At 44.0% G+C, this 13,095-nt stretch overlaps 1 protein-coding gene across 1 annotated transcript in view; it reads left to right on the forward strand.

Moving 5' to 3' along the window:
- LOC118389410 (VPS10 domain-containing receptor SorCS1-like) overlaps positions 1-13,095 on the forward strand; it is a 147,227-nt gene that overhangs the window by 63,405 nt on the left and 70,727 nt on the right. The window contains exon 2 of the mRNA XM_052526069.1: positions 9,386-9,453. Coding sequence (XP_052382029.1) covers positions 9,386-9,453 — 68 coding nt within the window. The remainder of the gene's footprint in view (positions 1-9,385; positions 9,454-13,095) is intronic.

Consider the following 13,095-nt stretch of genomic DNA (forward strand, 5'->3'; position numbering starts at 1 on the left):
GAGCCGAACAACAACAAAAAGGTGGTCTGTGATGGCTGTGGTGATTGCAACGCCAGCAGTAGGTGGGTGGGCTGTGATGATTCCAAGGGAGGGAAGTGTTGGTTTAGACTGGAGCTGTACTGCTAATCACATGCAAATGCTGGGAATCAGGAGTCTTTGATTCTGAATAATGGGAACAAAGCGAGAGATTGACAGAGAAGAGCTTGTTAGCTACTACCACCATCTCTCTCCCCCCTCTCTCTCTCTCTCTCTCTCTCTCTCTCTCTCTCTCTCTCTCTCTCTCTCTCTCTCTCTCTCTCTCTCTCTCTCTCTCTCTCTCTCTCTCTCTCTCTCTCTCTCACTCTTTTCCTCCTTCGCTCTCTCTCCCTCTTCCCCCTTCTGTCTCTCCCTTCTTCTCTCTCCCTCTTCCTACTTCTCGCTCTGGCAGCAATGCCTGGAGGGACTGTTCATCTGCCTTCGGCTCCTACTACTCAAACTACCCGGCCCCAAACTGGAGGCAAATCAAGTGATCTCAATGAGACAAAAAGTGGACCGATTATTTTGCCTCAGAGGGAGAAGAATGCCTTTGCCAGATTGATGGATGGATAGATAGATGTAGCTTTGTAAATACCTTTTATTATCCCATTTGTGAGCTGATGCTACTTCTGAGGATGACCATCTGAATAATTAATCTGCAATGAGCGAGATTCTTCTTTAGTTTCATCACGCTCCATCTGTCAAGTAGTGTAGCGACTGTAGTTAATAATCTCACGTAGGTTGTGTTGTTAACACACGGGGAAAACAGCCGCTAGACTAGCCTCTTGGGCCTCTGCAGTCTAGTACCAAAATCCAAGTCAGCCACAGCATTTTACTCATAGACACGGTTTCGCATCCAGTCTCAACGTTGGGCATGTCTGTGTTGTGTAATGCTTTCATATCCACACCTTTCTGTCACCGCTAAACATAAAACTTGATATTCAACTCGTCGAGAATCATATACCCACAGACGTGTCATTCCCATTCAATACCACTAGAAACTTTGAGAGTGTCTTGAGTTTCATAGTGCTTTCATTTCCACACCTTTCTGTCACCGCTAACATAAAACTCGATTTTCCACGTTGACAGTTCAAGGTTTTATGGGTTATTGCAATATCCCCCGGGGATATGTGAGCGGGTTCATTGGATTAACATTCATATATTCAGTTTTATTTGTCAAATGATCAGGAGTGATCAACCATATTCCTCTCTCGTGGCACGGAAGTGATGTACTATATTTAACCAGTGGGTGGATTGTAACCTACTTTGGAAGTTAACTCAATTGTTGGAGCTCTGGCTTTTCATTCTACGCAGGCAGGAACCTTACCTACTTGGGATAATGTGAATAGTCCCGTTATCTTTTGTCTGGAGCGAGAGTGTCCATGAATTCAATTTCAATAATTGTGTCAAGTGTTATCTTCCCCTTATGGCAAAGTACTGAACAGTGATTTATTACCTGAATCAACATTGCTTACAGACACATCGTTCATTTGAAGACCCACGTGCGCACATTCAATGTGCAGACACACACACACACACGCTCATTCGCACGCACGCACACGCACACACACCAAAAACAATAGATTGTTCACAATCTCTGCAGTCTATATGCATAATTCATGGCTGTATACAGTACCAGTCAAAAGTTTGGACACCTACTCATTCAAGGGTTTTTCTTTTTTCAACATTGTCGAATCATAGTGAAGACATCAAAACTATGAAATAATGTAGTAACCAAAAAAGTGTCAAACAAATCACAATATATTTAAGATTTTTCAAATAGCCACCCTTTGCCTTGATGACAGCTTTGCACACTCTTGGCACTCTCTCTACCAACTTCATGAGGTAGTTACCTGGAATGCTTTTCCAACAGTCTTGAAGGAGTTCCCACATATGCTGAGCACTTGTTGGCTGCTTTTACTTCACTCTGCGGTCCAATTCATCCCAAACCATCTCAGTTGGGTGATTGTGGAGGCCAGGTCATCTGAAGCAGCACTTTATCACTCTCCTTCTTGGTAAAATAGCACTTTCACAGCTTGGAGGTGTGTTTTGGGTCATTGTCCTGTTGAAAAACAAATGATAGTCCCACTAAGCACAACATATATATATATATATATATATATATATATATATATATATATATATATATATATATATATATATATATATATATATATATATATATATATATATATATATATATATATATATATACACACACACACACACACACACACACACACACACAGTAGCTCCATGTCTTCCCCTGCAACAGTGATCACGCTGTGAAGAAAGTGAATCCTGCCATCTAATCAGGTCATTAGCATTGTAGGTGGCAGTCAAACTACGGCAATGAAAATCTGCCTTTTCACTTTGGATATGTATTAGTAACTTTAGTCTTCTTCCCACCATGGTGTGTCTTTGTTTCTGTTCTTCTGCTGATGGAGCTAAACACATACAAGCATGGCAGATAACTACTAAGTACATCAGTACAATATAACTTCTTATTAACATAGTATCCAACCTGGAATACACATATCAACATACGATATCCAGCCATGCATTTTGACTAAAACCCTGAGGGTATGTCAACAAGTGGGTTTACAACACTGAATATGTTGGTCTTAAAGTATACAGAGAACGATATCACTGTGGTTTCTGGGTAATATTGTCAGAATTTTATTTTTATTTTTTTTTAACACAAGACTGGCTAATTAGGCCCCAGAAATAGGCATCCAAAAACCCAGAACATTACTATAAATGTTTGGTATTGATACTAACATTTCCTACCCTGGGACATTGCTCTCAAATGACACATTTTGATCCTCAATTGAGACAGATTTTTGGTGGGATATCCAATAATTTGACAGATGACTTGAAAATCATGGTTTCGCAGCTACATTTTACTTTCATATCGGGGATAGGCATGGATTGTGAAATATTTCCAAAATATGAGATGACAACTGCTAATCCTACAGAGATAAGGCATGTTGTCACGATGATCCCTCCGGAGTTTGACAGATTCAGGTTTTTGAACATCTAGGAAGATGAATCATGTTAAGATATGATATTTATATATTTGCCTTGTTTTTTTCTCAAGAACATAATAGATACGTAGTGTGCAGAGGTGTAATGCATTCCTTATAGAGGTAAAACACAGAAGTATTGAGTGCGTGCGGTGTTCACCACATGGTTACGAAATTGCATCTTGAACACTCGAGACTCTAGAGTGCATCCACCTACTACAGTATCTGAATATCTGAGACGATACCTGAAAGATTAACGAGAGTGTGGAATACGGGATTGTACTTTAGCATGCAGTCAGAAAGAAACACGACAACTCTCTCTCTCTCGTGATTACAATTTCGGGAAAGACATACAGAAGAAAAAGGGGATTTCAGAAAAGTTTTTTTTATGTGAATGCCCTGAAGTGTGTGCTTAACATGTCTCATTTCTGGGAGTTTCACAGTCAGACAAAGCTGTGGCTAGGATCCTTATGTTTTCTATTTGTTTACAGTTCTGGGCTCTCTCTTTCTTTCTCCCCTTGTCAAGGACAATCGCCAGATAGCAGGAAACACAACGAGCCGTTTTCTGGCAACAAAGGCACCCAGTGTGTGTGCGTTTTTCTGTGTGTGTGTTTCTGTCTCTCTGTGTGTGTATTTGCGTGTGAAAGAGAAACTCTAAGCACTTAAGTCTTTGCAGAAACACAGCTGTTATTGATCCGCATCCTGAGCTCAAACCTCTCTTTGCATTTCTAATACCCCCTAAAATTCTGCCAACCAGAGACTGAGCATAACATTTGCAAACTCCCTCCAACTGGCCTCCAATGCACTTTGAAAGTTTTACTTATTCGAAAGGGGACACTTATCTTAATAGAAACCTCACCAGGCCTACCACCTCAAACATTTCTGAAGCCCAGTGACTTACTTCAATGTGGGGTTTTCAGCATAATGCATCCCATAAACAGAGCTGTCGCCTCAACCTGCCACAGCCACATAAACCCAAACACCTCCCAAGCTACTGAAAGTCACAGTCCTCCATCTTCTCTCCCTCAAACAACTCATAACCGCTTCTGGTGGAATGACCTTCTTGTTCTTCTTCACTCCCTCACACAGCACCCCATCGTTAGTCCTTCTCAGATATCTTCATTTTTTAAAAGTCTGTCTTTTCCTTCTATTGCTCGGCAAGGTAATATTTACAGTAGGAGTCTACCCACGGGCCTAATTGGCAAGCTCGGTAATGTAGCATATGCACTTTCCAGCGGGGAGACCATCTGACACGGACGCACGCTGATGGCCACCCACATTAGGCTCCATATGTGGCAGACAGAAGGGTCTGCATGCACACTGTCCTTCAGCTAATGATGCCAGCTACACAGCCAGCCCCGCCTGGCCTGCTCCGCTTTTACAGCTCTGCTTACTTTGCTTTTAAAGGACTTTATCTGCCCAGGTTATTGGTTGTTTGGGCGAAGTGATAGAGAACCTGGCTCTAGTACACAGAAACAGGCGGAGGTGGAGGCATGGAGTACAGAGATACATTGGTACAAGGGCACCTGCTCTGTCAAACAGACATAGAACAACTGAATTTAGAGGAGAGAGAGAGAGAGAGAGAGAGAGAGAGAGAGAGACTGACTTGTGTGGGTTATGCGCCTGTGTGCAAATTCCCCCTCCAGCTGGCCAGCGAAATGGACTGGGTCATTAGCATGCGTTGGTCTCATCTGCACATGTAAGGTTATTCATCCCCTGGGGTAGTTCTCTCCTCACTGGAGTATCTACCACTCAGACGCTTAGGGGAGACACCGGGCTACATTGTGAAAAAAAAACCTTCATTTATAGGAGTTTTGTGTTGATGGGTTCTTCTCGCTAACCTAAACTCCTCCACAGGTCGACCCAAAGCAGCCGTGTGTGTGTGTGGGGGGCGGTATTGGTTTGGTGCGTTCCGAGGCCGCAGATGTTGCCTCATACATAATGCAGGGTGATCAAAGGGGCCTCACAATGTAATTCCCCGCTGCAGAGGTGCATCTGTTCTGGCGTTGTAACTCACTCACGGGGCCCCCGCGCTGGCGGAACTCACTTCACAAAGTCACACAACTCCCACAGTGACTCCTCCTCCGCCACGCCTGCCTCCACAACATGCAGCGGGAGGTCGACTCAAAGGTATCCGAGGGACAGGGAAACAGTTGGATGTTGCCATGACGCAGCGTGCAGCCAAGGAAAATTGTGTAGCCGGTCTTGGAGACAGCATGTACAAATTGTTTATAGGCTCCGGTTGTTTTGTTTTTGCTGTACACTATGGACTTTTTTCCTGAATATGCATACAGTGCAGTTCCTCTTGAAGTCTCAGCCCGCCTATGGGTGTTTGGAGGGAGGAAAATAATCTATGTAGATTATGCTAAGGTCATCTGGTTGACACGAGGCTGATAAAGATGGACATAAGACTGCTGGATCTGTTCGACTTGTCCATGTTGTTACTGACCTTTGTTGTATGACATCTACAGCATTTGAACAATCCCAAAACTGTCAAACCCATGACGTCATTCTCCAGGCGATTCCACACAGTTAGCAACATGCTAACAGACAGCAAACATTGCGTGAAATGTCAGGGGTCTAGAGTACCATGTCAAAGTAGACTGGTAAACTACAGGTGTGCTTGGTGAATAGCTCCACCGCCACAAATTTCAATGAATTTGAAATATACCTCTAGTCATAAAGTAAATAGATTGCAAGTGCTTCTGTAGTTCCTTGCTTCTGTAGTTCCGTGCTTTTGTAGTTCCGTGCTTCTGTCGTTCAGTGCTTCTGTCGTTCCGTGCTTCTGTAGTTCCGTGCTTCTGTAGTTCAAATCAAATCAAATCAAATGTTATTTGTCACATACACATGGTTAGCAGATGTTAATGCGAGTGTAGCGAAATGCTTGTGCTTCTAGTTCCGACAATGCAGTGATAACCAACAAGTAATCTAACTAACAATTCCAAAACTACTGTCTTATACACAGTGTAAGGGGATAAGGAATATGTACATAAGGATATATGAATGAGTGATGGTACAGGGCAGCATACAGTAGATGGTATCGAGTACAGTATATACATATGAGATGAGTATGTAGACAAAGTAAACAAAGTGGCATAGTTAAAGTGGCTAGTGATACATGTATTACATAAGGATGCAGTCGATGATGTAGAGTACAGTATATACGTATGCATATGAGATGAATAATGTAGGGTAAGTAACATTATATAAGGTAGCATTGTTTAAAGTGGCTAGTGATATATTTACATCATTTCCCATCAATTCCCATTATTAAAGTGGCTGGAGTTGGGTCAGTGTCAATGACAGTGTGTTGGCAGCAGCCACTCAATGTTAGTGGTGGCTGTTTAACAGTCTGATGGCCTTGAGATAGAAGCTGTTTTTCAGTCTCTCGGTCCCAGCTTTGATGCACCTGTACTGACCTCGCATTCTGGATGATAGCGGGGTGAACAGGCAGTGGTTCGGGTGGTTGATGTCCTTGATGATCTTTATGGCCTTCCTGTAACATCGGGTGGTGTAGGTGTCCTGGAGGGCAGGTAGTTTGCCCCCGGTGATGCGTTGTGCAGACCTCACTACCCTCTGGAGAGCCTTACGGTTGAGGGCGGAGCAGTTGCCGTACCAGGCGGTGATACAGCCCGCCAGGATGCTCTCGATTGTGCATCTGTAGAAGTTTGTGAGTGCTTTTGGTGACAAGCCAAATTTCTTCAGCCTCCTGAGGTTGAAGAGGCGCTGCTGCGCCTACTTCACGACGCTGTCAGTGTGAGTGGACCAATTCAGTTTGTCTGTGATGTGTATGCCGAGGAACTTAAAACTTGCTACCCTCTCCACTACTGTTCCATCGATGTGGATAGGGGGGTGTTCCCTCTGCTGTTTCCTGAAGTCCACAATCATCTCCTTAGTTTTGTTGACGTTGAGTGTGAGGTTATTTTCCTGACACCACACTCTGAGGGCCCTCACCTCCTCCCTGTAGGCCGTCTCGTCGTTGTTGGTAATCAAGCCTACCACTGTTGTGTCGTCCGCAAACTTGATGATTGAGTTGGAGGCGTGCGTGGCCACGCAGTCGTGGGTGAACAGGGAGTACAGGAGAGGGCTCAGAACGCACCCTTGTGGGGCCCCCGTGTTGAGGATCAGCGGGGAGGAGATGTTGTTGCCTACCCTCACCACCTGGGGGCGGCCCGTCAGGAAGTCCAGTACCCAGTTGCACAGGGCGGGGTCGAGACCCAGGGTCTCGAGCTTGATGACGAGCTTGGAGGGTACTATGGTGTTGAATGCCGAGCTGTAGTCGATGAACAGCATTCTCACATAGGTATTCCTCTTGTCCAGGTGGGTTAGGGCAGTGTGCAGTGTGGTTGAGATTGCATCGTCTGTGGACCTATTTGGGCGGTAAGCAAATTGGAGTGGGTCTAGGGTGTCAGGTAGGGTGGAGGTGATATGGTCCTTGACTAGTCTCTCAAAGCACTTCATGATGACGGAAGTGAGGGCTACGGGGCGGTAGTCGTTTAGCTCAGTTACCTTAGCTTTCTTGGGAACAGGAACAATGGTGGCCCTCTTGAAGCATGTGGGAACAACAGACTGGTATAGGGATTGATTGAATATGTCCGTAAACACACCGGCCAGCTGGTCTGCGCATGCTCTGAGGGCGCGGCTGGGGATGCCGTCTGGGCCTGCAGCCTTGCGAGGGTTAACACGTTTAAATGTCTTACTCACCTCGGCTGCAGTGAAGGAGAGACTGCATGTTTTCGTTGCAGGCCGTGTCAGTGGCACTCTATTGTCCTCAAAGCGGGCAAAAAAGTTATTTAGTCTGCCTGGGTTTCTTCTTGTAGTCCGTGATTGACTGTAGACCCTGCCACATGCCTCTTGTGTCTGAGCCATTGAATTGAGATTCTACTTTGTCTCTGTACTGACGCTTAGCTTGTTTAATAGCCTTGCGGAGGGAATAGCTGCATTGTTTATATTCGGACATGTTACCAGACACCTTGCCCTGATTAAAAGCAATGGTTCGCGCTTTCAGTTTCACGCGAATGCTGCCATCAATCCACGGTTTCTGGTTTGGGAATGTTTTTATCGTTGCTATGGGAACGACATCTTCGACGCACGTTCTAATGAACTCGCACACCGAATCAGCGTATTCGTCAATATTTCCATCTGACGCAATACGAAACATGTCCCAGTCCACGTGATGGAAGCAGTCCGTGCTTCTGTAGTTCCGTGCTTCTGTCGTTCAGTGCTTCTGTCGTCCCGTGCTTCTGTAGTTCCGTGCTTCTGTAGTTCCGTGCTTCTGTAGTTCAGTGCTTCTGTAGTTCCGTGCTTCTGTAGTTCAGTGCTTCTGTAGTTCTCATTCTGCTTCGGGCAGAATGTGATTTATCTGTCTTTTCAATTTCCCCGAAGATTTGGATCGACCCAGATTTTCCTTCTAAATCCCATGCACTTTAAGGGTGTTACAGTTATAGTTATAAAGAATATTTACAGTGCCGTGTTTAGATTGAATAGGATATGGTTAAGTAATGAGCTCTTAATAATTAGTCGTCACACGCTGTTCGTCTGATGTATCTTTTAGTTCCTTTCGCTGACAGTTCAGCTGAGCTTGCTAGTCAGTAGTCAGATCCCCTGAACAAGCTAGGTGGAGGACACATTTGTATAATGTATTCTCTATCAGGTAGACTGTGAGTTTCCCAAAGACGGAACTATGCCTTTTCATGTGTGGCTACAGAGGCTACATATCCAATGTTTAATATCTTTCTATCTGTCCTTTCTGTTTTCTATTTTGAAATGATGTGATGGGTGATTTTAGAAAGTATGGAAGAAGCATCTTGTATTACACAAGTGATTGTGAAATCAAGGGACACCACTTCAACGTGGGAAAGGAAAGGGGGATACCTAGTCAGTTGTACAACTGAATGCATTCAACGGAAATATGTCTTCCACATTTAACCCAACCCCTCAATCAGAGAGGTGGGGGGGGGGGGGCTGCCCTAATCGACATCCAAGTCGTAAGCGCCAGGGAACAGTGGGTTAACTGCCTTGCTCAGGGGCAGAATGACAGATTTGTACCTTCTCAGCTTCGGGGATTTGTTTCAGCAACCTTTTGGGGATGTTAGGGGGCAAATTGTTGATGACCTGTGGCTCGTAACTCCAATAACGGATAATTTCCTTGGATTTCGCGTACTGTAGAAGAAACACGATCTCCTTGACTGCTGACAAATGTAACTCAGGACGAATCATTGAATGTTTTGAAATGTGAAATGTGATTACGCTTTGTTTATGATGAATTGTGTGTTGAAACGTGCGTTTTGGTGTAGGCTCTGTATTAAAGTGTGTAAATAAGGATTTATCTTCATGTCTTGCAGGTGATTCTCATGCTGACCAAGCTGTTTGACTTCAACCTGAACAGTGTCACGGAGAGCTCGTTGTGGAGGTAAGCACATCATACTTTGTCATTGCAAGTCTTCTGTGTACATTTCTGTGTGAAGTCTTTAGTGTGACTGCCTGTTATACCGGATTTTTAGCAGCAACAAGGTTCTGATTCATGTTGTGTCTCCGTTTGTATACCACATTATAAATACATAAGTGCATCACCAATAAGAGGTTGACAAATCAAAGGGTTACACAAAATCACCTTGAATATTTAAACGGTGCAACTTGCCCTCTCCTCATTGAGGAGACTTTTCGCCAGAAAAATGTGCACCTGTCACCAGAACCTTCCAGCCAACCGACCAGATGTTTAATTCAGCCCAAAGCAAACAGGCATTAGTGTGAATGTGAGTCACGGCTACTCACAGACAGCCAATGTGCTCTCCAGTGTAGTCCAAGTGCACTTACTTTGACTGGCCTTGAGTGCAGTTCAAGCGAGTCTCGCTGCATTTTCAGCTCAAGGGGCTTCTCCGCATGACTGAAAACTGAATTCAAACATAATCCACTCCCTTGGCTATAGTTGTAATATCTTGTGTTTGTAGATCTACAGGTTGCGTTCTTGCTACCTTGAGATTCGGTGCCCGATTAGGTTATTTGTGACTCAGAAGTACAGTGGGGCAAAAAAGTATTAACTGCACCAATTGTGCAAGTTCTCCCACTTAAAAAGATGAGAGGCCTGTAATTTTCATCATAGGTACACTTCAACTATGACAGGCAAAATGAGAAGAAAATAATCCAGAATATCCCATTGTAGGATTTTTTATGAATTTATTTGCAAATTATGGTGGAAAATAAGTATTTGGTCAATAACAAAAGTTTATCTCAATAATTTGTTATATACACTTTGTTGGCAATGACAGAGGTCAAATGTTTTCTGTAAGTCTTCACAAGGTTTTCACACACACTTGCTGGTATTTTGGCCCATTCTTCCATGCAGATCTCCTCTAGAGCAGTGATGTTTTGGGGCTGTTGCTGGGCAACAAGAACTTTCAACTCCCTCCAAATATTTTCTATGGGGTTGAGATCTGGAGACTGGCTAGGCCACTCCAGGACCTTGAAATGCTTCTTACGAAGCCACTCCTTCGTTGCCCGGGCGGTATGTTTGGGATCATTGTCATGCTGAAAGACCCAGCCACGTTTCATCTGCAATGCCCTTGCTGATGGAAGGAGGTTTTCACTCAAAATCTAACGATACATGGCCCCATTCATTCTTTCCTTTACACGGATCAGTTGTCCTGGTCCCTTTGCAGAAAAACAGCCCCAAAGCATGATGTTTCCACCCCCATGCTTCACAGTAGGTATGGTGTTCTTTGGATACAACTCAGCATTCTTTGTCCTCCAAACATGACGAGTTGAGTTTTTACCAAAAAGTTATATTTTGGTTTCATCTGACCATATGACATTCTCCCAATCGTCTTCTGGATCATCCAAATGCTCTCTAGCAAACTTCAGACGGGCCTTGACATGTACAGGCTTTGTTTCTGGTGTCGTTTGACAGCTCTTTGGTCTTGGCCATAGTGGAGTTTGGAGTGTGACTGTTTGAGGTTGTGGACAGGTGTCTTTTATACTGATAACAACTTCAAACAGGTGCCATTAATACAGGTAACGAGTGGAGGACAGATGAGCCTCATTTTCCACCATAATTTGCAAATATATTCATTAAAAATCCTACAATGTGATTTTCTGGATTTAATTCCTTATTTTGTCTGTCATAGTTGAAGTGTACCTATGATGAAAATTACAGGCCTCTCATATTTTTAAGTGGGAGAACTTGCACAATTGGTGGCTGACTAAATAATTTTTTGCCCCACTGTATGTTTGAGACTTGGCTGAAAATAGAAAGTGTTTGACTGTCCATTGTAAACTCTGCAGTTACAGGATTTGAGTTGTTCTTCTATCGACTCCTTTCCACCGGAACACGTCTTATGACATCTCGCCTTATTTTACCCCGGGCTTTCGCTAAAAGAGGGACAAATTAAATGCTCTTATGTGTTCCACTTGGCGTTCATTAAAGTTGATAGACTGCGGTTTTGGCATTTAAGAGACTTTGTAACAGTAGGCCTGTCAAATCTTTACAAATCCCAGCGGTGCGGGTCTGCTGGAACGTTGCGGCCCTCATATGAGAAAGAGGAAAACAGAAAATGGACCTCAGGACTTTCCAGTGATTTCAGCAGCCTTGTCCACAACCGATCCGTGGGTCCACCCCAAGGCCTATCTCCCAACCACAGCAGTGGGAAATGTAGCGTTATATGGCTGTCTCCACTGAAGTCCTAACCACTAGCCTTTAGTAGCTTCAGTCGTGGATGGCTCAAACGTGAACGGGCGTGACACCTCATTACCCTGTTAATGGTGCGTCTAACATTGACTGTTCCCTCACTTCATGAGGGGGAGAGACGGAGACGCTGGTAGTTTTGAGAATGGAAGACAGCCATCAAACCTGGGGCAGAAATGGGAGGGGGATACAAGCCCAACCTGCTGCTCTCAAAGCGGAGTGGTGAGAGAGAAATGCTATCGGAGTGCGCCGAGGCATTAATGAATTAATTTGGAATACTCAGCAAAGCTGCCATCCGTTGGACGGTTCAAGCTGTTTATTGTTTACTTTGCACCCCGCTAATGCGATTAGCGACCTCTAGCTAACCATCTCCAGATACCATCTCTCATTGATTAATCAAACTCCAATAGGGAAGACAACAGGGCTTTGGGCTGCTGCTGTCATAGTACAGTAGATATATGGGGGAAATCTAATTGGGCATGTACTGGGGGTACTCTAAGTCTCCTCCAAAAATAAAGTTGTTGTTGTCCTTGAAAAGAACCCAACAAGGCAGTATCACGTTAGTCCGGTATGAATAGAGCTTGAAATTGAACCCTCAACTAAAACAACTAGGGATATGATGATGTGAGCAGTAGCTAGGTTTATGATGTGAGGGGGGGGTGGCCGATTTTGTATTAGTTTCATTGGTTCATGTCGAGAGTTGATGCACCACTAAAAGTATGTCATTGGGCCTTACAGCAGCCATATGATGGGGGTTCTATGAAGAGCAGATCAATAGCCAGATGATGTCATTGTCCTGTGGTCCAAAGTGTCGATGGATCCACCCGTTGATAGATGCTACCGCCGGTATTCAGGAGTTCGCCCTTATTTAATCGACATGGAAACCATCCCATAATAAATCTGAAAAAGGGAAGATGAAAGTCACCAGGCTGGTGTCATGGGGCTGGGCTAGTTGTGTTTGTTTGTTTGTTCTTTGTCAACTTCACTACAAAAAAATAACGACTTCAAAGTTGTAACGCTTCCATTTCAATTGAGTTTCCAAAATCAGGATTTAACATTTCTATAAGCACAGGATGAATGAAAACCCTCTATCGAAGTCAGTGATTGCATTGTTTGTAGTAGTAACAAGCGTTGAAGGGTGATGCATGCATGGTGTATTTTTGAAGCTTTGCCTGCTTTGCATGTCTGTGTGTGTGTTTATGTGTGTGTTTTTAGCTGAACATGAAATAGCTCCTTGATTGAGCCTCTCTTCTATATGAATAAAATGATCCTGGCAGGGGAGATAAGTTGTTCAAACTTCGAGACGTTCTGGAATGTCACATCCCAGACAGAACACAAATTTCACATTAGCACTCTGACCATCGCTTAAATATT

The sequence above is a fragment of the Oncorhynchus keta genome, chromosome 10, assembly GCF_023373465.1.
Source record: "Oncorhynchus keta strain PuntledgeMale-10-30-2019 chromosome 10, Oket_V2, whole genome shotgun sequence".
Lineage (NCBI taxonomy): Eukaryota > Metazoa > Chordata > Actinopteri > Salmoniformes > Salmonidae > Oncorhynchus > Oncorhynchus keta.